Here is a 25,152-nt window from a genome sequence, read left to right on the forward strand (position 1 = left end):
ACCAGATTAAATACCGTAGAAGTCATGCAAAGTAAGGAAAATCAAACGGTTAACCATCTATTTTAAGGAATTTAAGGCTTGGGTAAACATCCGGTTCTCTGCAAGCAGATTAGTAGTTAAATTAGAGAAGGTTAAACTCGCTCTCTGTCATGCATTAAGATTTGGTCCATATCCCATTATTTTGTTTAATATGGTCTCATAGGAAATCACAGAAGCACATTCTAATACCACAGACAGAATTCAATAACGTCCGGTTTCTTAGTCCACAGTACACTCTGCTGGGGTCCTTGCTTGACAGGATACCCACCCCAGGCCAAGCCGTGTTACTAGGGCAACATAATACTTTCCCTCTCTGTGTCTTTTTCTACCCTGCGTTGCATCTGAGAACCTAGGGAGGCGTCGCTTTCCCTTCCGAAACTGAAAGGCAATTTCGCCAATCGAAATCCAGCGAAAGATCTGGCACGCGCGAGCGCGCGCGCGCTTAAACTGTGACACCGCTCATCTGTGAGGTGGAAGCTGGGAGGTACCGTAGATGACAGACAGTTATATCGTTAAATTTACCAATGAGAACCGAGGGACGAAATGAAGTTCAGCGCGAGCCCTAATCGTCGCTTGCTCACGTGTGAGGGCTGGCCAATCAGCAAGGGCGCGATAGCGTCGGCGTGGGCGCTCACTCGAGGGAGGAGAGGGGGCCGTGGCGGCGAACGGCAGAGGAGGTGGAGGAAAATGGCGCCGAGCTCGAAATCGGAGCGGGGCTCCGCCTCGGGTGGAAAACGGGGCTCGGCGGAATTGGGGCGCGGGGCTCGGCGGGAGCACGTCATAAGGCAGCTGGAGCGCATCAAGGTGAGTGGGAACAGCAACTGGAGGGGAAAGGGACGGATGCGGCTGGGCGTTGCGGCTGGAAGGATACCTTCAGGGTGGAGGGGGTGAGAGAGGGCCGATGTGGAACGAACGGAAGAAGGAAGGCGTCGATAAAGCCGTTTCGAGCATTACGGTGGAAGCAGCTTCCGTAGCTCATGGCCGCTTGGCGTCGGCGGTTCAGCCGGAGCCGCTCTCTGGCACCGGGGGCGCGTGGGCTCTCCCACGAGGATCCACAGCAGCAAGCCCTCGAGGGGCGGCAGGAAGAAGTTGGGAGCGGAGTCGGGGCGAGCGGCTGCTCATTACCCTCCTAAGCCCTTCAGCCTCTCTGCTCTCTTCTCAGTCTCGGGGTCTGTTTCCCCGGACTTTTATCTCTGTGCTGACTGGAGAAACTGAGGAGGGGCCCTTGACGTGAGGGCACGATCTGTGACCAACCCTGGTTTATGTTTGTTGGAGGACCGGGAAGAGAAGGTGTGACTGGTCGGTTGGTAGGTTGACCAAGGCAGGTGCTGCCTCCTCCGTTGCTGGGTGCAGGAGTAACTGGGGAGGTCCCTATGATCTTGGAGGATTGAAGGTGGGGGGGAGGGGTAGTTGGTTGTGTTCCATGGCCCTGGGAGGAGGAGGAGGAGGATGAGAATGAATGCAGGGTGGAGATGGATGGAGAGAGAGGAGAGAGCTCTGGTTCCATCAAGGTCAGGGCAGGTTAAACCCAATATGGTGGAAATCTGAGGGCAGATGGCGAAAATAGTTTTGGATGCCAGATCACTGGATCCTTGGTGCCCCTGGATCCTGAATGCTGTTGTAAAGCGTAAGCTCATATGTAACAAAGCCACCTTTGTTTATGATTTGATCACGAATAAGGCAATCAGTTTGGCATATTGATTAATACTTGTGGGGCCCCAAGGGGGGAGTTCCCTTCTTGAAGATATGCCCACCTTGCTTTCAAGTTTAGTACCTGCTGTAATCCCAGGAAAAACTGAGTGGAGCTGTGAGTGTCATCTGGGATGTCTTAATAGCTTTCAGAGATTTTGCTCTGCTGTTAACCAGATGTGAGACACTATAGTTAATTTGGGCTCCAGGCAGTAGTTTGATTTGTGCTGTTCTACCAGCTACCCTGGCTCAGCTGTTGCTGAGTACTCCCTGGCAGTGGAGTACCCAAAGCATTTGTTTATGTATTCAGTTTGATACTGCCCAACTCCAAACAAGTTTTGTGGACTTTAACTTTCTCCCTGACGACATTGAATCTGGAGTGGTGCAGGGTTTAATGGCAGCCATAGGTGTGCCCCTAATTATTGAAGACCCAATATGTGCCAGGGGTTGCACACAAGGTGTGATTTTTTTTGCTGGTGTAGTTACAACATAATCTGGTAGAGGAAGATTATGTTGCAGCTACAGTCAGTCCTTATATAATAGAGTCTTATTCTCTGGTAGCTCTTCAACCTATCACCACTGCCCCCTCCCTCTGGTTTTTCCCAGAGGATCTGGTGGAAAATTCAGTTGTTGCTGAAATGGATATTAGATGAAAGTTTTGGATGAGATTGCTCCTATGCAGCCTCTCAGTGTGAATTGATCCTATGGTGCTCCTGGTTTTCTGAGGAACTCCAGGGAATGAAACTGTAGAAGAAATGCCTAGAGCACTATTGGAAGAAAATCAAGAGTGAATCCAACCAAGTGCCAATGAAAGTCCATATCAAGGAATACACTGTGGCATTAAGACTTGATATTGTCTTTCTGCTGTTGTTGTGTCCATTGATAGCCAGACAATTGCAGTGACCAATTACCTGCTGAGAAAAGATGAGTCATAAGGCCATGTGCATAGCCATGGTAAATAATAGTTTTCTGGTGGATAAAATCACTCAGATTCACTTAGACCTGGACTCTAACTGGCAAGATTTGAAGATGTGATGCCTGGTTACTTGGGGCAAGCTTTAATCTTTAACTCCTGAAGAAATGGACAGAATTCTTGACTTAATTCCTGCTTATTGATATTCAATAGTATATAGTAGTAGTGTGTTCCAGGTGATGGTGATAATTCTGCTGACTTTGAAGGAAGCAGTGGTATGTCAACTCCTGGATCTAACAGTTCTGGACAACTTTTGTCCAGTCCTTAACCTTCTTTTTCTTGGAAGGCTTGCTGAAAAAGTAGGCAATAACCTCAGAGTGCCTTGGAGGAAATGGATAATCTGGACGTGTTTCAGTCATGTTTCAGATTGGGATAGAGATGGCTTGTAAGCAACCAAATAATGCTGTTGAGATATGCTCCTAGTCTTTGACAGCTGTGGGGATCTAGATGAAGACAGATAGACTCAAGCTCAACCCTAGCAAGATAGAGTGGCTGTGAACTTAAGAATTTCCATCTTTAGTCGTGAATGGCATTGCACTTTTCTGTTTGGGGTTGGTGCACATATTGGGTGGAGCAGGGGTTTGGACTCGGCTCCTACTTAAAGAGCAGATGGCAGCTATGGTCAGGAAGGGTTTCTCATAGATTTATCCTATGTATTAATTATTCTCATTTCTTGATCAGGTAACTCTCCAAGATAGTCATGTTTTCATAGTCATTTTGCCTATATGGCTGCTCTTTGATGACTACTACTAAACTGAAGCTGGTCCAGAATTTGGCAGCATAGCACTTATGGGCATGCCATGGAATGCTCATGTATCATCTCTTCTCTATGAGCTACACTCATAAAGATTTATATTGGCTGTATTCTAGCATAGTTCAAACAGGCCTTAAAATCTAGGATTAGATTGGGTGGTAGGCCCTTCATGTGTGTTTGAGATGATATTGATTTGTTTCCCAGATGTCCATTTTTTCTTTTTTTCATTGTAATTGTGATCTTGTTTTTAACATTGTAGATTGTCTTAAATCAAGGGCTTGTGGACATACCTTCAAAGCTGGACTTGAACCAGCAAAACTCCAACCTAGTTCAATCATTCAGTCAAATTATTTTTTTCTCTAGGTAATTTATTAGGCATGATTGTGTGAGGATAGGAACTATGTGCATACTTAGATGTAAGATAAAAATAATTAACATAGACAATTATGCTATGAGTAGTATTATAGTATAACTTGTAAAACTTGCCACTTTGCTTGATGATGTTCCTTTTTCATTAGTCTTGAATGCATTTTGAGTTAACTTCAGTAAGTAATTCTTGTATAAGAGGATCACCATTTTTTTCTTTCTTTCGTTTGTTCTTATTTATTTATTTCTTGAATTTATATTGCCGCCTATTCGCTCACAGCGACTCAAGGCGGCTTACAGAATATAAAACCTCATTTAAAACAATAAAACTAATAAGAATCAAATAAATTAATATAATATAATAAGATCAATTTTTATTACTAATTCTTTCACAGTTACTTGAGGGGTGTGAGTGGAGAGGAGGTCAATTTTTAATTTTATGTAAACTTATGCAATGTGTCAACACAGGCAACTTCAATATACACTTTCCCTTTATGGTTATTTGGTCACTGTCTCTGATAGGGATGTATAGAGATCGTTTGCTCAACTATATGAAAAGAAAAATTGATAATATCAACAAACAAAAATTATGGCCTTTAACAAATGACCTAAGATTCATAATAGGCAGCTTAAAGGCAGTAACATAGAACAAGTCAAATGCTTTGACTACTTGGGTGTTACTTTTCATTCATCAGGACATAATCCCATACCTGGCGCACATATTGCAGGTTGTTCAAAGGAGTGGCACCACTTTGCTGTCCTTTGGTTACTCTGAAGGTGTACGCTACATTCAACTAAAACTGTTCGAGGTTAAAATTATGATACCACTATTATATGGGATTCAGCTGGGACCTTACTTAGCTGCAGCATAGAAGTGACAGTCCACATTTTTTAGATTAATCATATCAACCAATAGCTTGTCATGTCAAATGCAACATTAAGATTAGAATGAGGAATTAGAAGCCAAAATCTAGATTGTTACCTTTAAGATGGGCTAAAATCACTGTTTAACCTAACAGGTCTGACATTTGAGCAAGGATAACTTCCAATCTACTTGGAAAATATTCATCAGAGAAAAACTGGCAGCCTATGGCACATCTAATAAGGCAATATAAAGGATGGAATATGATTAGGCAAAAAGTTCATTGAAAGAAATATCTTAGGCGCAGAATGGTAAGAAGATGTTAGTTTAGTCTCAATGTTGGAGATTGTCTTTTACATGCAATGCAAGTGATTACTCCCAATCCCTAATTAAGTATGGACATTGCAGGGCATTTGTTCTGGCCAGATTCAGTGCACTCCTTTTAGAAGTCATTGGTTGTAAATACCAAAATAAATAAATCCCTTTCATGAATGACTATCACTGTGATTCCCATTGAGCATGTGTTCTGTTGCATTGTGTTCTACTCAAATTTGTTTGATATATGGATAAATTAATCTTTTTTTCTAAATCCTTTCATTTCTTTTGATGTGTGTATAGATGTACATATGGTCAAAGATTATAATAAAATTTGGGTTAGTATGGCATAAAGGGAATATGTATGTATTTGAGAACTTTTGATGGCTGTTTACAGATCAGTGGTCAGTTGTCACCTCGTCTCTTTCGTAAGCTGCCACCCAGAGTTTGTGTGTCTCTGAAGAGCATTGTTGATGAACATTTCCTATGTGCTGGGTAAGTTTATATTCAAATCTTTCTTTTTTAATATACTATGGATTAGTTATTTTCTCTGGTATGAGGTGATTAACTGTTCATTTACATTACTTGTTTGAAAATCTTGCAGTCTCACCCTGGCTTGCCTTTTCTTGCCTTGCAGACACATTTTCCTTGGGTTCTCTAAGTGTGGGAGATACGTCTTGTCTTATACTAGCAGCAGTGGAGATGACGATTTCTCTTTTTACATCTACCATCTCTATTGGTGGGAATTCAATGTTCACAGCAAACTAAAAATGGTATGGACTGCACTACACATTATATATACAGGACTGAGATATCTATCTCATACAGTTATGAAGTTTGACCTTTTGTATTAAGCCCAAGTTTAATTTTTGCTATCAGAAAAATTCAAACAGCTCAAAAGGTAGAAGAATTAAAACAATTGAGTGTTTTTCTTTGCACCGAAGCTGCAAATGTAAACCTTGTGTAGAGTTTTGAGTGGACTCGTATAAAATGTTTGGATGCTGTGACCTGTGAGAAGAGCAGAGTAGTAACAGGTACAGGAGCGGAATGTTCCTGCTGGATTTTTGCTATTATGTGGTTTTATGTTTTCTAGTGACCATTGTATATTGATTTCTTGAAATGTGGGTATTAAGAGCTTCAGTTTGCCTAACAAAAAAAATTGAATGTCATATTAGAAAAACAAATAGTAATGGCTCGTGTCTGCAGTTTATAGGCTTGTTTCTGGTAGATAATCTAGAAAACCTGGGATGGGACATTTGTGTTTGTTTCTCATCTTCAAATATTATGTTTATGTCATTCAAAACTAGATGGGAAGCATTCTTTGTAATCTATTCCAGAGAATTTTATTTTTCTAATTACAAGTGTTTGGGGTATTTCTTTATTTTTCCTTTAAAACAAGGAGCTATAACTCATAAAGCAATTGAATATACTCAATTAATAAACTGCTAGAAGATGATAACACTACCAAAGGTTTAAAAAAAACCCATTGTGGTCTAGTGATTAAAATGTTGGATTACACTAGATAACAGTTACATTTTAAACAAAATATATAGAGAAGATTAAACATCATAGTAGCTTATATTAAAGATAGCACAGAAAGAACAATTACAAAGAGAAACATCTCCAAAATAAGAACATGCATAGCTTTTACTCCAACTTTTTAAGTACAATGTTTTGTCATCGTCCCCTCCCCAAATTCATTTAGCAGATTTACATTTCTTCTTTTATGAATATCTGTGGCGTATTATAAAGTAAAATAATTCTTTCTGTGGAGATTCTCAGTCATCCAGGTCATAGTATTTCCAAAGGTGCTTTTTCAAAAGGCAACTGGACTTTCTTTGTTTTTTTGCTTGGAGACGTTTTGCTTCTCATCCAAGAAGCTTCTTCAGTTCTGAAGAATAATTCTGAAAAAACTGATTTAAAAAAATCATTTTTAAACCAGTTGCTGGAGTAAATCATTATGGTCTTGAATTTTGTTTTGTTTTAAGGAAAATCACCATTTGGTAGGAAGTGGGGCAGGGGGAGGCAGTAAAGTTGTAACCTCGTGACAGCTAATTGTGAGAAGGGGCAGTTCAGATACCTTGATATAAAGCCATAGCTGTAGCATATTCTAAACTGCTGAATCCTGTACTAGATTTTCATCTATCTATCTGAATTTGTGCTTGATACTTTTCCTTCCAATACTACTTTTCACCAATGTAAATCATAGTTTGAGCTTTGACAAATTAGATTGGTAACATTTCTGAAGAACTATACAAATTACATTGGATGTTACAATCTAATTTATTAAAAATAATCACAAACTTCTTTAGCATTTTTATAAAATATAAATCAGTTTCAGTCATTTGTATGTTGGTCTTTCCATGTACATGTTAGTTTAGTGTAACAAATAGTTTATTATACTAATTTATTGAACAATAGCAGTAGTAAAAAATTAAATTAAAAACAAATGCCCAAATGTTGCAAGGCTGCCTACATGTCAGTGTTTCTTCAGACATACAAGATTTTGTCAGAGGTTTGATCACTTAACATTTTAATTTAAAAAAAATGTCATCCATTTTATTTATTTATTTGATTTTTTAAATCCTTTATTACTTAATAACTAACTCCAGGCACTGAAAATACATACTACTGTGCTCTCCTATTTTCCCCACAATAACTACCCTGTGAGGTGTGTTGGGCTGAGAGAGAGTGATTCATTTAAAGCCATCCAGATGGCCTTCATGCTTAACTCAAGATTTCTAGGGTTTCTAGGCCAGCCCCATAAACACTATCCCAAACGGGGTCTTGTCATATTATCATATTGATTATAATTTCATATGATTATGCCTGCTCCTTGGATTAATTGCCAGATTTCTGGGCTGGTTTATATTTTGATAATATTTGAATTTAAAATCTAATTTAGATCAGACACATAATAATTCCCCTCTGAAACAATATTCTCAGTTAAACCAAGATATACTTGAATAGCTTGACATCCAAAGACTTCTGCAAATGGAGTGCAAAGTATTTTGTTCAACTACAATAATTTTTATCTATCTGTCAGGACGAGAACTTTCAGGTGATGGTTAAAGAACGGAAGAATCAGATAATGGAGGCCTTGCTTTCCTTTTGCTCCCAAAGTAGTTCTGCTGTATTTGATTCAGATAGTATTGCTTCATTTTCTCATTGAGAAAATCTAGTCTTGAATGTTTGCTAATTGCATAGGTAGATCAGGGACTTTGTCTAGTCAAATTGAATTTGACTCTGCTTCATAATCTTGGCAAATGCTAACTAACTAGCCATAATAGGTTGCATTAGCTGTCTTTTACTGTTTGGTTTTCTTTTTCATGTAGCTACATTTGGCAACAGTTAATTCTCTGACACAGGGCTATAGCGCATTTGAATTAATGCTTTTATTAATAAGGTTTATTTTTTTATCATAGTTATTGTACATCCTAATAATCCTTTTTCAAAGTACATCTGTGTTCTAATAAGTGTCTTCTTATTCCTTCAGGTCCGCCAAGTCCGATTATTCCAGGATGAAGAAATCTATAGTGACCTTTACTTGACTGTATGTGAATGGCCCAGTGATTCCTCCAAGGTCATCGTTTTTGGTTTCAAGTATGCTTCTTTAGTAAATTAAGATTTGAGTTTGAAACCTTTATCTGCTATATCCTTCTGCAGACTTATCCTGTTTGGAGGCATTCTAAATTATACTTTTTGTTTCATATTATAAATGATAAATATCTAGGAAATTAGATGCTGACTTGAAAAGTTGGGGAACAGACATTACTCTGAAGTTTAGCAGTATATAATCTCTCAGCTTCTGAATTGTTACAAATTAAATTTAGGAATTTAGCTGAACACCGTAACCTTTTGTTACCAGTGATTAAATCAGTATTCCTGTATATTAGAAACAAATGTCACTATTTATTGGCAATTAATTTGAGGGTTTGGAAGTCTGCCAGATACTTTTAAAACAGGTTTGGAGTTTGATTTGGAAGCCAGAACTAAAAATTACAAAATCAAAAATGTAAATGGACTTGTCTGAGAATGACCACTATTTCTTTTGTCTTGGTAGTACCCGTTCAGCCAATGGCCTCTTGATGAACATGATGATGAGTGATGAAAACCATAGAGATATCTACATCAGCACAGTGGCTATGCCACCTTTTATGTACTGTCCCAGTTGCCGGGACATGGCCATTGCACATCCAGGTAAGTTAAACATGAGTAACGGAGGGGAATTTTTTACCCTTATTTTACCCTTCAAATAATTTTGAAGGTAATGATTAAAATTTTAAGTAGAAAGAAATATATAGAAACTGAGAAAAATGCTAAGATTAATACATTATCAGATTATTATTGTCTAATATTTAAAAACTATTTTCATATTTGTGCTCAGTTTCAGTTTTTCAGATATGAGAGAAATGATTTTTTTTTATGACACTGTTAATCATTGGGAATATAAATAGTTCTTGACTTATGACCAATCTGTTCAGTGACTTTGAAGTTACGGCAGTGCTGAATGAAGGGACTTATGTTCAATTCCAGAAGTTATGGCTGTTGCAGTGCCAAAAATTCAAAATTCAGACGTTTGGTAGCCGACCCGCACTTAAAACTACAGGGTCATTTCAGTGTGCTACCAACCTATCTCCCTCTCATCTCTGCCTTTTTGTCCCCTGCACTCCATAGTCCATGGCATGCTACTGACCTTTTTTTTTTTTTTTTAATTTGATTTATATGCCGCCCTTCTCCGGAGACTCAGGGCGGCTTACAATGCGTTAGGCAATAGCCTTCATACTTTTGTATATTTTATACAAAGTCAGCTTATTGCCCCCACAAACGGGGTCCTCATTTCACCTACCTTAGAAAGGATGGAAGGCTGAGTCAACCTTGAGCCTTGGAGACATTCGAACCAGCAGTAATTGCAGGCAGCTGTGTTAATAACAGGGTGCTTAGACCACTGTACCATCAAGGCTCCTGAAAGTGACCTTTGCCACCTTCTTTCTCTCGCTGATGATAAGGTGTGCCTGGCCGGATGCTTTGCAAGGCAACTGCTGGCTGCATTTTTTCCCTACGTCAGGCTTTGAGAATTCCTTATGAGAACTGAGGAAGATGATCAGCAGCTACCTCCTGAGGGGCCAGCTGGGCACACCTCGTCAGCATCCAAAGCCAGAAAATGGCAAAGGTCTGTTAGGGTATTGGAGCACAGGGCAGCAAGGGTCTTGGAGTGTAGGATAGTGTGGTTGACTGTGGCTGGGACTGGACTAGGATTGAGTCTTGCACTGTGCTTCAGCTCAGAGGCTTCCTGCAGTTCCAGAGCCACAGTGTGCCAAGAAGCTCTTTTGTGCTTTCCAGGGTGCAATTTCCATGCTGCTGGGGCTTCCTGGGGCTTGGTGGCTTTGAGCTGCTGAGCTGGGGTGGTTGAGACTTCCAGGGACAGCTATAACTTCACATTGTGCTATGGTCTAGCCCCAGAGCTGTGATGTCCTGAGACTCCCCTGAGTTGCAACATGTTCTTTCCCCAGCCTCCCTGAACTCACAGAACACTATAGCACTCCGCAACTTGTGTATTGCCTGTGCTAAACCTCCCAAGGTCTCCTTTTCCCCTCTTTGGAACCTCGTACTCGTTATCTGGGTCACCTTCCCACTTGACAACCTCCACATCTGGAGTTATGATAGCAGCTGGGAATGCTAGCATTGCTATTGTTAAGCAATGCAGTCGCATGATGTCACTCTTTATGATCACATTACTTGGAGATGGAAATTCCAATGCTAATTATGGTTGTAAGTCAAGGACTACCTGTAACTGTAAGTGAGCTCTTTATCAGTGGCTTCAAAAATCTTATTTTAGGGAATTAGCATGATATCACAACTTAGATGATGTGCATTGTGCAACATGCTTATTACTCTAACTTGGAAATTTAATTCAAGAATAAAAATGGGTAACTGTAAACGCTGCCTAAGAAGGAGTCCTTTCCCAACTGATGAGAGGGTTTTTTTGTCTTGGTTCTGTTGTTCCCTTGTGTATACTTCTCAGGTGACCCAAATGCCAAATGTTTGCAGCATGGATTCATGCTGCACATGAAGTACCAGGTGGTGTATCCTTTCCCCACATTTCAGCCAGCATTCCAACTCAAGAAGGACCAAGTGGTGCTACTTAACACCAGCTATTCTCTAGTTGCTTGTGCTGTTTCTGTGCATACATCAGGTAAATGAGTGTGGAAGTGTGTTTATGTGTATTTGCATATATGTATGTATGTGTATGTTAATTTTATTAATATTCATTTTTCATGCAATAAAAATTCCTCATCCCTCATAAGTATTCCATATTAACTGCTGACAATGAAATATTTCAAACATATTTTGAAAGAGAATTCATATCAGGCTAAATTCGCTGTGTTTTTTTAAAAATGCAGATTTCACCTTTTTACTTCAATGGGTTTTCAGAGTAATTAAGAAAATAGTAAAAATAGCTATCAATCCAAAAACATAAAATAATAGAATATTTAAAATTAACTATATGATAAAACAACTGTAAAGCTGGAAGGAAGAGAAGAGCTTTATTAGGTACTAAAAAGGTATAAAAATAAATAGACCATAATTTAGTGTTTGTGAAGTAAGACTATCCAAGAAAATTAGATTTATCTTATGAAGATTAGAGTTTATGCCTGTACCACTGAAGTAGCAATTTGGAGTTGATTTCAGCTTTTGATTCAAGGTATTAGTAAAAGAAAAACTATTTTTTTTTTTAAATTGAAGGCAAAAATATGATTTGGCTACATAAAAATGCAAACATGGCACCTGTCTGCAACTCCTTAAACCATTTTCCCCAGGATGAGGTAGCAGTGTGATAGGACCCAAAAGGCATTTGTCCGCAGTTCATAAGCTCTCAGTGTACATACAAACAACAAAGTACCATATTTTTTGGACTATAAGACGCACCTATCTTTTTTTGGGAGGAAAACAAGATATATGCTAGTGCATGGATATGGGAAATAATATGAAATCTTACCAGTTTCAGAATCAGTAAGTTATTCAGCATGCAATGTACACGTAAAGCTTTTTTCCTTTCTCTTTATTTTCCTTCAGGTAACATTTTAATTAAGTTAGTGAAATGCTTTTTTTAAATTTCAGCTAATTGTTGATTCTAGACAGAAATTTTACAACAAAAGGACACAAACAAGAAAATAAGATTCATAATCTGCCTCCCAGCAATTTGCCTTGCAGCAAACAGCCTGCTTTTGTTTCCTTTTCAGCCTGATTAGTACAAGAAAAAAAAAATCTGCCTCCCAGCAATTTGCCTGCTTGCAGGAGGCCCGTGCGGCAAAAGGTAATGGCAATCAGTGCAGCCTGAAACAGCTGAGGGTCGGGAGACCAATCAACCCACAATCAACTGCTTGTGCTAATTAGGCTGTGCTGAAGCTGAAACAAGTTTTTTTTGCTGCTTGCTGTAAGGAGGTAAATTGCTGGGAGGCAGAGGCCAGCGGGTGGGGGCCAGCGGGTGGGTGGGGCTTCATTCGGACTATAAAACGCACCCAGATTTTCACCCTCTTTTTTGGGTGGAAAAAGTGTGTCTTGTAGTCCGAAAAATACGGTATATAAACATAAGATACCATTGTAGAAGGTAGTAGAAAAGATGAGAAGAATAATAGTAATACAGCCACACTACATAGGTAAATATCCTTAGACATAAGACAGTACTGTGGTAATTAGGTGTTCAGCAGAGTGATGGCACAAGGGAAAAAACTGTATTTGTGTCTAATTGTTTTGCATGCAATGCCTATAGCAACATCTTGAGGGGAGGAGTTGAAACAGTTTATGTCCAGGATGTAAGGGGTCTGTAGATATTTTCTCAGCCTAACCCTAACTCTCTTTCTGGGTCATACTATACTGGATGTATACTGTATAGGTCCTCAGTGGAAGGCAGACTGGTTACAGCTGGTTTTTTTGCAGTCCTAACTATCCGTTGAAGTCAATACCTGTCCTGTTTGGTTGCTTTACCAAACCAGTTAGTTATAGTAGAACAAATGACAGGTTCAATAATTCTCCTGTGGAATTTTATCAACCATTCCTGGGCAGTCTGAACTTCTGGAGTTAACACAGAAAGAACATTGTTGCCTTTTTAATGATGGTTCTAATGTTAGGTGTTCATTTCAAATCTTGAGAGATTATAGAACCCAGAAACTTGAAGATCTCTACTTTTTATATAGTGTTGTTTAATATTGTAATATATGGTAGAATAGGAGGAGGACTCCTCCTATTATTATTATTGTTGTTGTTGTTCATCGCACCGTCAGACTGGGTTTGACATTTTTGTCTATCTATCGAGTCCTTACAAAGGACCTGGGATAGGCAGATGTAGAAGTTTGATGGTGTTACAGATATCGTCGCAGGATGGAAGCTGTTCCCAGTAAAGCCAACTTTTGCAATTGAGTGATGGTGAATTTGTCAATGCCAGTGGTGTTCAGGTAATGCTCCAGTTGTTTTGGGATTGCACCCAAGGTGCCTATTACTATTGGTACTACCTTTGCTTGCTTTTGCCATGGTTTATTATTATTTAAGATTTAATCTTCAATTCGATTCACAGTCTGGGACTGGTAAAAATTTAAGTTCAAGTTCTAACCAAGGACTTCAGAGCTGTTAACTCAGACACTATATAGCAGGGGTGTCAAACTTGCGGTCTGAGGGCCAGATGTGTCATGCGCTGGCCATGCCCACCCCCGGTTTAGTGAAGGGAAAGTTGTGATATGTCACATGACAACAACATGATGCCGCAAGTTTGACACCCCTAGTATATAAGTAGTTCCGAGTAGTTTTTTGATTCATAGTTTAGGCCTGGTAAAAACTTAACAGTTGAAGTCCTAACCAAGAACCTAAGAGCTATTAAGGTAACGTCTGAGTATATAGGCAGTTCCGAGTAAAGTGGTTTTTTTGCAAAGTCAGGATATTCAGGTCTGATAAGTTCAAAATTTCCAAGTATCTAGGCAACCCTTTGGGTATTGCTCTACGACTATTGGTTCAACCATTGATTTCTTCCTTCACAATCGCTTGACTTCCGATTTGCAAATTGCAATATTTCGTTATTTTTTCCAGTTGTTTCTCTTCAATTTGTGCATCACCTGGTATTGCAATATCAATGAACCAGACTTTTTTCTTTTCCATAATAGTGATGTTAGACGTGTTGTGGGCTGGATGTCTGCCGGTTTGGTTTTGAAAGTTCCACAACATCTTGACTTGTTATTATTATTAGGATGGGCTGTATATAGTAGGCCTACAAGAATCAAATAACTGAATAAATCAGGAATGTTATCAGAATAAATAATTCTCTTGAGATCTCTGGGAGTTTTTAAACATTTGAACTTTCAAACAGGTCAATGATGGGCAAGCCTTGCCTGCTCTGGTTTAGTTTAGTTTAGTTTAGTTTAGTTTAGTTTAGTTTAGTTTAGTTTAGTTTAGTTTAGTTTAGTTTAGTTTAGTTTAGTTTAGTTTAGTTTAGTTTAGCTTATTTGATTTGTATACCGCCCTACTCCCGAAGGACTCAGGGTGGTGAACAGCCACAGGATAAAAACACATAAATACAAAATTTAAAACTGGATAAAAACCGAATTAAACAATTTGGCCGAAGACAGATTTTAAACACCCCAATAAATTAAGAACAAATTAAAATTTGCGTTTTAAAAAGGGAAAAAAGGAAAAAATTAGGCCAGGCCAGCCTGATGGAATAAAAAGGTCTTGAGAGCACGGCGGAAGGTGCGTAGATCCGGGATCCTCCGTATCTCCGGGGGGAGCTCATTCCAGATAGTAGGTGCCCCCACAGAGAAGGCTCTCCCCTTGGGGGCCGCCAGTCGACATTGTTTGGCTGACGGCACCTGGAGGAGCCCCTCTCTATGAGGTGTACCAGCTGGTGGGAGGCTACTGGTGGCAGCAGGCGGTCCCGTAGATAATATCTATTATTATATTGTATCTATTATCCCGTAGATAATATTGGTAATATCCCCAAATACAGCATTTCAGTTTCCGCATAAAAATGAATGAGATCAATTTACTTAATAGGAGAGGGGATGCCCCTCCCCTCAAATTACCTCAATTATTGCAAATCAAAGATTATTCTAATACAAAATATATTCAAGACAATTTGAATAGTAATGGTCAAGCTTGCTACTAGTAGTTTTCATAATTGGTCTATGTAACTTAGTGTTTTCTCTATTGTGGATCTTCAAAAGGCAGTGAGAGAAATAAAAATTATGCTTATGTTGTATGTATGATCTACCTCTGAATTACTTTCTTTGATAGCTTGTTCATAGAATGTTCATTGTCATAACTATTGAGTCTACATATTTTTTAAAAAAAAAGCTTTGCTGGAGAATAGACTAAAGCCCAGCTTGTCAGTGGGGAAAAATGACAAAGGCATAGTTCACACAACCAAACACTGATTATTTGTACATGTATATTCATGTATTGGTTTCTGAGTAGAATTTAGTCAGCAACATATTAAGAATAGTCCTTGAAAATGTGCTGATTTTATTGTTGTTTCCTTTTAGATGACAGCAACTTCTGCCAAATTCTTTATGACAGGAGTCGCCAGACCAGGGCCCCTGTTGTGGAAGTGAATCACACATCCCTTATCTCACATTGCCCTGAGGGCTTTGAGAAAGGGTTGGAAAAAGACAACTGCTCTTGCCAGAGTGAGACTCCATTGACGCAGCCTCTTGCGGTACCACCACAGGACATAGATACCCACATTTCACCTGCTGTAGCTATGGCAAAGGAATTTGTTGCAGACATCTTCCGAAGGGCCAAGGAAGCCAGAGGCAGTGCACCCGTAGAGGAAGCAGCAGCAGCAGGCAATGGACTCAAGTGCCTCCTTGACTCTGGGGCTCTGGGTCAGGATACTTTAGGCTCTTGGGATCTGAGGAAGACTTTGGAATCTTGCTTACATGGCAGTGTTGCTCATAGTTCTACATCATCTACTGGAACCAGTAGCATTTCTGATATAGGGAGCTCCCCCAAAGAATCTTTCGTAGCCAATTTTGAACTGGAAAATCTGCCAGCTGAGCCAGGCTATGTGAACTATACCAAACTGCGTTATGTCCTGGAGCCGAACGATTCTTCCGAGGCAGAGGATGGTGAGTGTGGGGAAGAAAGTGGTAGTGGGTTTGATTTCTGACAGGATTTGCAGGCATGAGCCAAATTTCAGTAAGAAAATGCTTCCATATTCTCCAATGGATAGGCACTCTTTCCCATATGTACTGAGTGAATTTCTGTTTGAACAAGGGAATGGCTTCTTCATTGTGTCACCTTTTACTACATGAATTTTCTTTTCTCACTTCACCCAACCTTTTCAATTAAGGTTAGCAGAAGGTCAGATGATGTAGCACAGTGGTTCTCAACCTTCCTAATGCTGCGACCCTTTAATAAAGTTCCTCATGTTGTGGTGACCCCCAACCATAAAATTATTTCTAAGACCATTGAAAATATGTGTTTTCCGATGGTCTTAGGCGACCCCTGTGAAAGGGTTGTTCGACCCCCAAGGGGGTCCCGACCCACAGGTTGAGAACCACTGATGTAGCATAACCTCATGAGGAATCTTTTTATCTAAAATATCTAACATAATGAAATAGATCTAAAAGTTGCTGTTATGTCTTGTTTCTATGTAACACTGAAAAACTATTACGTGGCTTGAATCCTAATTATGCATTCTGTTTGTGTAATAGCTAATAGCAGTGACTCATTCATAATTTTGGTCCTGTTGCTACCTGTAGCTTATAACTCTCTTAGTAATATCCACAGTTAAGACTTATTCTGCATCATACTGAATGTATTTATGTGTATGTGAGCAAAAAATCAAATTTGGTGCTTTGTGATTTGAACTGATTAAGCAGGAGTGCTGGCATAATTAAGGTAACGTATCAGTTATAGGTTTTAAAAGTTACAGGAAAGAGTTTTAGTAGTATATAGACTCTTTGGGTGTTATTTCATATAATCTGAAACATCTTTTTTTAATTTATGTCACATATTATGCACTGCTTTCTGTGAAATGTAAATTGTGGACAATCACAGTATTTTTTTATGCATGGATTTTAAAACTTGTCTAGGAAGAAATTTCTGGACTGTAGCCATTCTGAGACATCTGATCTTCTCTGATTGTCTAACATAGTTGTGCTGTTTAAAAAGACATCTTATGCATCTGGCCATCTATGGCATTCACACTTTTTTCCTCTTGTTGCCAATGTGAATTGTTACAATATTGGGTTGCTTGCCAATGTGTGAAGGCCAGAAAAAACTGAGAAAAACTTATTTCCTTCCAGTTGCTTTGTTTTATCCCCTAAATCTTGTTTTCCTTGATTTTTGTTCTAGCTTATCATGTCTCTAATTGCTGTTTTGCTTATTAGAGAGCAATTGTTATTTAATCAGCCTATCAGTCAACTTCTTTGCTGATAAAATGTCTGATTTTCTTAAAAACTAAAATTTCAGCCTGTGTATTATTAACCCTGCTATATATTTAAATACTTGGTGTATCCATTTTTGGATCCTTTTATCCAAAAGGATAATACATACTAATACTTTTATCATTAGTATGTAATCAGAATATGCAGAAATTCAAAGTGATACATTGACTGGAGTGTGTCTGATTTGGTTTTACAAATTTAATAATAATAACTCATATATATTCAGATGGATTTGTGGAACAGTTTTTTCCCCATATAACCAGTAAGTGTTGCTTTTTAAATATTATTGTTTGCAGTGACAAGTTCTTATTCAATACAGTATAGTTTATGAAGTGTTTTAAAAATTGGAAAGTAGGAAAGATTAATGCTGACACACAAAGTGTGTTCTTTTGCATATTTGATCATGGTACCCTGCCAGAACTAATTCAGAAGACAAAAATAAATATTTTTGATAATGAAGCCAGTCAAGTAGACAACTGCATGTTGAAGTCAGTCAGTTCTATTTTTCAGTGCAAACACTTTGCCTGTTCAAAAATACTAAAAACATAAGTTATTGATACCATGTAAATTTGTCTTGTACGCTAGTGATAGGACATTTTACTTTGATTGAGGCAGCATATAAATTTTATAAATGTATTAATAAATTATCCAAAGCAAGAATATTAGTAAATGGAATTGGTAGTTACAAAATATGAAAAAATCTAATGTAATAGATTTGAAAAAAAGAAAAGGTCTATCAGTGGCTATTGGATGCTTTGGAATAATAATCACATTAACCTTAGATAATCAAAGGGGAGGCAGAATGCTTTGAATGCTTTCTCCTTGAAGCATTCAATACATTCATTTCTCCTGGTTTTGGTTCCCTCTTTTTATTCTTCAATGTTATAAAAAATATATTTTTGAGGTCATTCTTTTGAAGCTCCATAATTATTTTTTTACTTGGCTTTATATTATTTTTTATTTCAGAATATGAGGATGACAAAATCTCCTTGCCATTTGTTGTGACAGACCTCCTAGGAAGAAATTTGAAGCTCTTGAAGGAGAAGGCTGTTTGTGAGGTAAAAGCTGTTTGTAGGAATCTTCTGATCTGAGAGAAAGAGATGCTACTCCGTTTGAGTACTAGACCACTAAATAATTATTCTCAAGGAAATGTGACCTCATTAATATTTTTTTCATTACTTTCTTTCTTGGGGTTTTTTATTACTTGCTTTTTTGGTTTTATCCAGTTATTTGATCTCATTACACGAAATACACACACAAAAAAACACCGATTAGTTGGAATATAGTGGTTTTAAATTAGGGAGACATCTCGAACTCAAGGGATTATTTAAATCGTATCAGTTCATTTTTCAGCAAGTTTCAAATGTTTCCGATTTATATTTATATTTATATTATATATTTATTTATATCTGGGTCCGCTTCAAGGTGCTAGTCTTCACCTATAAGGCCCTTCATGACTTAGGTCCGGGATGTTGGCATGACCTTCTCCTGCCTGCCTCTCACTGTCCTGTTCGCTCACATAGGGCCGCTCTCCTCAGGGTTCCGACGGCGAGCCAATGTCACCTTTCTGTGCCCTGGGGTAGGGCGTTCTCTGTGGGTGCTCCCACCCTCTGGAATGAATTACCTACTGAGCTCCGGACGGCTCCTGATCTCCGCTCCTTCTGTTGGGACTTGAAGACTTGGCTTTTCAAACAAATAGGCTGAGACTGATTCCGGGCTTTATTATTTACTACTAATTAATTATTTAGATTAAATTATGATTTTATTGTACTTGTTTCTTAACTTGTGTTCGCCGCCCTGAGTCCTTCGGGAGAATGGCGGCATATAAATACATTAAATAAATAAAAAATAAATAAATAAATAAATAAATAAATAAATAAATATTTTCAAGCATCTTTGGTTTAAGCTGCCAGTTTAACAAACATTATATAGTTTGATTTTATCTTAGCTTATATGTGACTGATTAGTATGGTTGTTAATCATAGTTTTGCATTGTATGAACCCAAGCACTTGTGGTTTATTCTGTAAATGATGGTTAAACAGGCTTAGTATATACTAGGCTTGTAATTTATCTTTGAGAAGGACCTTCATACAAGGGCTGGCCAGTAGCCAGAAGACAAGAACTGTGTGAATGGGAGAGATTTTCCAGTCTAGGTCTCCTTCTTTCTTTTCTGTTAGATTTGAAAGAGGTTCAGTCTTTAAACAGAAAACAGTCTTTATCTTATTTATTTGTGCAATTCCTAGGTTTCAGAAGTAATATTTTTGTCTCTTATATATTGTGTTGCATTCTAATTAGAGTTTGAATCTGTTCTGGAAAAAAACACTTCCCCCCTCCAATTTTTTAAATGAAATTTTAGAACTTCAATTTAAAATAGTTTTTGAGGCTGATTCTGTCCAGATCAGAGAGGAGAGACATTCTATATGTGAAAAGCGAATCAATCAATGTGCAGAAAAATATTGGCTAAAATATAATATTTAGGCAATTGTTGCCATAATAGCATGCTGAATTTTAAGCAGAATGTTAATCCCTCAGTGGTACTTGTCTGAAATTGTGAAATTAACAATGTACATTCAAGTTGTCTTGCAGTTATGGTTCTCAACTATGCACCTGTTTTTCACATTTCCTTCTATCCCATGGATGAATATATATATTAACTAATCCCTGCCATAATTCAAAACTATGTACAAAAATTATAATAAGAGCTTGGGTTAGTTTGTGGTGTCATATTACACACATCAGATTTTCTGGCTAGTAGATTGTGGAGATTTTGTACAAGATAGCTTGTTGATAGGAAAAAAATGAAGTGGGAGTATTGATTCAATGTTAGAGGAAGAGGAGTATTGATTCAATGTTAGAGGTGTAAACAGAAGAGCAGTTTTATATTTGTTTGTATAATGACTTTCTGAAAATTAAATGTTTTCTTGCTAAGGAGCAGGCTATGCCAGAAAGTACTGATACAGATTCTTCCCTGCAATCTTTCTGCTTTTCCAGGGCCAATATTTAACAGTGGAGCAGCTGACTTTGGATTTTGAATATGTTATTAATGAAGTTATTCGAAATGATGCTTCATGGTCCAAGCAGTTTTGTTCCTTCAGTGACTATGACATTGTCATCTTGGAGGTAGGAATATGATAGATTTGTTTAATGATATCTTATTTGAGAACATCATTTTTATAGTATTGCTTCTTGGCTCATTAAAAGAAATGCAGATGCTGTTCTTCAGGCCTGATATATATATATAGAACAATTATAATAAACTCAAACAACAGATAGTGACAGACTTGGCAAAGTGGGAAAATTTATGATTATCACTTTCAGATTTTTTTTGTTTTTGAAAATAATGGGGTATAAATTTAACATACTTAAATTATTTTGGCTATTATTCACTATACAATACAAGCACCTTTAGCCAGAGCGCTGAGTATTGACTTGCAAGTTTACCTGTCCTCTTGAGTGTCAACATAGCTTGAAATAGTTAGCTTTAATTCAACCCAGATTTTTTAACATTTATCCTTAAGTAATAATAAAGGCCCTTACCATTCATAAAATTGGCCCATATCTGTAATGATTTGTTTTTCAATACTTTTGACTATAGAGTGGGTATAAGGCAAACTGCTCTCTCCCTGTCTAAAACGGGGTGGAAATGGACTCTTTAAGGATGTCACTTGGTATAAATAAAAATAGTGCAAATTGACAGTTTTCTAGACCAGACTTTTCCCAACATACCTCCCTCAGAATTGTTAGACCACTTTCCTTTTGTGTCATATTTGTGATGCTCACTGCATTAGTAAATGGGGGTTCTGGGAATTGTATTCTATCTCTGGAAGACACCTTATTAAAATAAGGATGTTTAAGAATTAAGATATTTTTACAGTCCAAGAAGATCGTATAGTTAAGATAAGAGATATGGCTTTTTGCAGATTTGAGGTCATCCCTAATAGAAAATGCTTCTATTTACATTTTATGTTGCCTTTTAACATATATTCTCAAAATAACTTATATGTAAGAGATTAACATACATGTGTATTTAACTGTGGAGAGTAAAACTTAAGTTATACAGAAGAGTAGAAGAGTCTCTGGTTGCAATTGGAGATATAGATGATAGAGATAGATAGACAGATAGACAGATAGACACCATTCTGATTTATGAAAAAAAATGCTTCTTAGTGAAGAACCTCAGTTCTTTTTAAAGAATAAAGAAGATTAGAATTTCCTTTAGTATCTAGAACTAGAAATGCAGAAAATACAAATTGTGAGAACTCGGTAAAAACTTCCATTCTTTTTCCAATCCAGCCATTCTTGGGGCAGTCTGGCAGCTTTCCAGAACTTCCTATACGTGATGATTGTGTAAAGTAGGCAGGCATGAATAATAAAGCTAGATAGCTCTTCAAGCAGTAACACAGTGGGTGAATTAGCTCACAATAACAATTCAGGGCTACAACATCTGATCAAGCTACAACAGCAGCCCAAACAAATACAGTACTGGGATCAATTTAATGACTGAATTGAGGTTATATTGACCTGTTCTTATTTAAAAAGTTCTCAGCAGTCTAATTTATTGGAACAAAGAAATAATATATTTTTTTAAAAAAATCAGAATTTCTGTAGAGCAGAGGTCTGAGTCATGTTTTCATCATTAGTTAGAAGATAAATATTGCCAGTTTGCTTCATGTTGACTATTCTGATCCATAGTGCCAAGTTTTAATTAAAAGCTCTGGCATCACTACTATTGCCTCATTGTACTGTGGTACTGTCTCTCGTCAGTTCTAAACTTTCTTGTTCAAGGTAACCTATGAGTCTTACAGTTTATGACATGTGGATTGACATAGTAAAAGGATTAAAATTTGGAATAAGGTTGTACAGGCAACATTTCCTTGATAGTGTGATGATTTTATTATGGATTGCTAGCTCATCACTCTGATCACTTGTTCACATAAAGCTTTTATTTGTGCCATTTTAGAATGGCTGATTTGAGTAGAAAAGAGAATTACTTCAGAGAAGTCTCTGACTAGTAAGGGGCAGAGTAGGAAAACATTTTGTTATTCATTCAATAAAAGCTGACTTAGATGTTAGGAACTGCCAACCAGCTAATTAGACTTACATTTTGATATTTTGAAATTCAAGGGTTCCTGCTTAGTGTATTTCTTTTCGGTTTGAGAATTAAAACACTACATGTCACATATGTAGCACAGGGGCATGAATGATCTAAGGACAATCCTTTGTTTTCTTAAGTTCCTTTCAGTTTTAACCTTGGGTACCCTTTAGATGAAAATAAAACTTTGGCTTCCAGCCGAATGCAACTTATTCAATTCCTTTAAATGTGTCTTTTAGGTATGTCCAGAAACCAATCAAGTCATCATCAATATTGGACTTTTACTACTTGCATTTCCTTCTCCAGATGAAGAGGGACAGCTCAGGTGAGTCCAATGCCAGGCTAGACAGTTCTTTGGATTTGTTTCCAGGATTGTACGTCTGCTGCACAAGCCTTCCTGAAGCAACATTGCAATCTTGCAAAAAGGCACAACTGTTTTAAAACCTCCAAGTGCTTCTGCATATTCTGAAGCATTGAGCAGATCTGAAGGTCTGCAGTTCTACCAGAAATTTAAAATATTATATCCCAGGTATTAAAATACATTCTCAAAATGTTTGGAGACAATATATGCTATCTATATGAGCAAATAATTTCTTGGGAGCAACTGTATAAGGTTGGGAAAACGTTGATATAAGTAGGTGTATTATTTGTCTGAGTTTATCGGATGGGAAATCTTCTATTCATTATTATTGTCTGCAGACCAAAGACATATCACACCAGCCTCAAAGTGGCATGGGATCTGAATACTGGCATCTTTGTCACTGTCAGTGTAGGTGATCTCACCGAAGTCAAAGGGCAGACCAGGTAAGACAGGATTGACCTATTACTTTTCTGGGGGTATATTTATCCTTGAATTCTTTTTTACCATTTTGCTATTGCAACCTTTCTAATGAAAATTAGCCCTTCAACACTCTTTCCTCAGACATTTCCCTTTCTGCAAAGATTTTCAAAAGGTACCATTCCATGTCTCCTGATGGAAGTGAATGGTGACCATTATTATATAGTAAATTAAAGGAACATAGGGAATAATCTGTCACTTGTTCTGATGATCTTACATTTGAGAGCAAATTGATTAGTATTTTTCCATGATTCTAAATGCTGTATCAAAATTATCCATGTGTGAACTCTGGGCTTGCTAACTAACCCTAGTTCCTGCCTCTCAGTGGCAGTGTGTGGAGCTCCTACCGGAAAAGCTGTGTGGATATGGTAATGAAGTGGCTTGTACCAGAGAGCAGTGTTCGCTATGTCAACCGAATGACCAATGAAGCCCTTCACAAAGGTATTTTCTGTCCTGTGAAAGTTTCATCACAATCAGTGGATTCAGTTGGCTGACCAGTATTGACATAATAGCCAGCTTTTAATCAAAGATTAAATTCTCTGACATTCTTTATGAAAAAAAAATGTAGTATAATTTTTCTAGAAAATTTGTAATGTTAAAGAGCGTAGACATCTGTCTTGATTCTGGATTTTTGGACATTTCATTCAATCTCTTTGAATGATCATGGCCTATGAAGTAGCAGCAGTTAATTACTATCGTAGTTTCTGGTTTCAGATAGCAGATTTCCAGAAATTCCATCCAAGATGACTTTATAATGTAGTTAGTTTTGGAGAAACCTGTATTGCAAGGACACTAGTTCCTGGCTAACACTTTTTTGTTTGTAACTGCAGGTTGCTCGTTAAAATTCCTAGCAGACAATGAGCGCTACACATGGATTGTCTTATGAGATCTGATTCAGAAGCAAAACTTACAACAGTTGTTCATTTTTTGCCATAACTGTATGTCCAATTCAACTACCTCCTTGTTAAACATTTTTAATTTTCCCATTTCTTTAGGGTAGATGTTGCCTAGATGATCTTGGAAACATTAGATTTTGTGAATAGAAACATATCCTCTTCTTCCTTGTTGCTGTTGGGGGGGGTGGGATATGAAAAAACAAGGTTGCTTGATACTCTGAAAAACAAACTCTTCCTTGCATCCTAGTATTATTGTTTAAGATGGGTCAACTTCAGCTGATTTAGAAAAAGCAGAAAGTAGCTGTTTAACCTTCTATAGTAATCTGTATTTGGTGAAGCTACAAGGGATAGGTGGGAATATCCTGTAAGATTTTACTCCCTCTAATGCAAGAACAAATTATTCCAAGGCAACAATATTGTTTAAGGAGACCAAATCCCTTTCTTGTTTCAGTGTCATTTTGTACTTGTTACTTTATCCATTTTTTCCTTCCTAAATGTAAATGCCACCCCACCTCACATACGTAGTGGACTGATTACAAATGTTTTTCTCTGTTTTCTCTCCGGCAGGTCTTATTTCCTGCAATAAATATTTTAAACTGAGACTAATGCTTGTTGCTTCTTTTCATCTTTGATGAAAAATTCAATAGGAATTACAGTATCACAACAGAATTTTCACACAGGTTGACATTAGGGAATGTTTACTATCTGGAAAGGATATGCAAATTTAAGATACTTACTGCTTGTTATACAAGAACATTCCATAATTCACACTGGCTATCATAATACATTCTTTTTTTCATGGTGTACCTATGATCCCTAGGTGATCTGTCCAAACTTAGATTTTCCCAGTTTGAGCAAGGTGTTTCTGAATTGTGTGATTTCAGATAGTA

At 37.7% G+C, this 25,152-nt stretch overlaps 1 protein-coding gene across 1 annotated transcript; it reads left to right on the forward strand.

Annotated features, from left to right (window-relative positions):
- The first annotated feature begins 716 nt into the window (after window positions 1-716).
- Window positions 717-24,862, forward strand: DCAF15 (DDB1 and CUL4 associated factor 15). Its single transcript, XM_070938210.1, has 13 exons — window positions 717-843; window positions 5,396-5,493; window positions 5,636-5,771; window positions 8,495-8,601; window positions 9,062-9,198; window positions 11,024-11,194; window positions 15,528-16,112; window positions 18,402-18,493; window positions 20,428-20,556; window positions 22,768-22,853; window positions 23,228-23,332; window positions 23,692-23,807; window positions 24,197-24,862. The coding sequence occupies exons 1-13, from the start codon at window positions 727-729 to the stop codon at window positions 24,250-24,252; spliced, it is 1,935 nt and encodes a 644-aa protein (XP_070794311.1). The 5' UTR covers window positions 717-726; the 3' UTR covers window positions 24,253-24,862.
- The last annotated feature ends 290 nt before the right edge of the window (window positions 24,863-25,152 follow it).

Source organism: Pituophis catenifer, unplaced genomic scaffold (genome assembly GCF_029215685.1).
Source record: "Pituophis catenifer annectens isolate HBS135680 unplaced genomic scaffold, rPitCat1.0.hap2 SCAF_2, whole genome shotgun sequence".
NCBI classification, from domain to species: Eukaryota; Metazoa; Chordata; class Lepidosauria; order Squamata; family Colubridae; genus Pituophis; species Pituophis catenifer.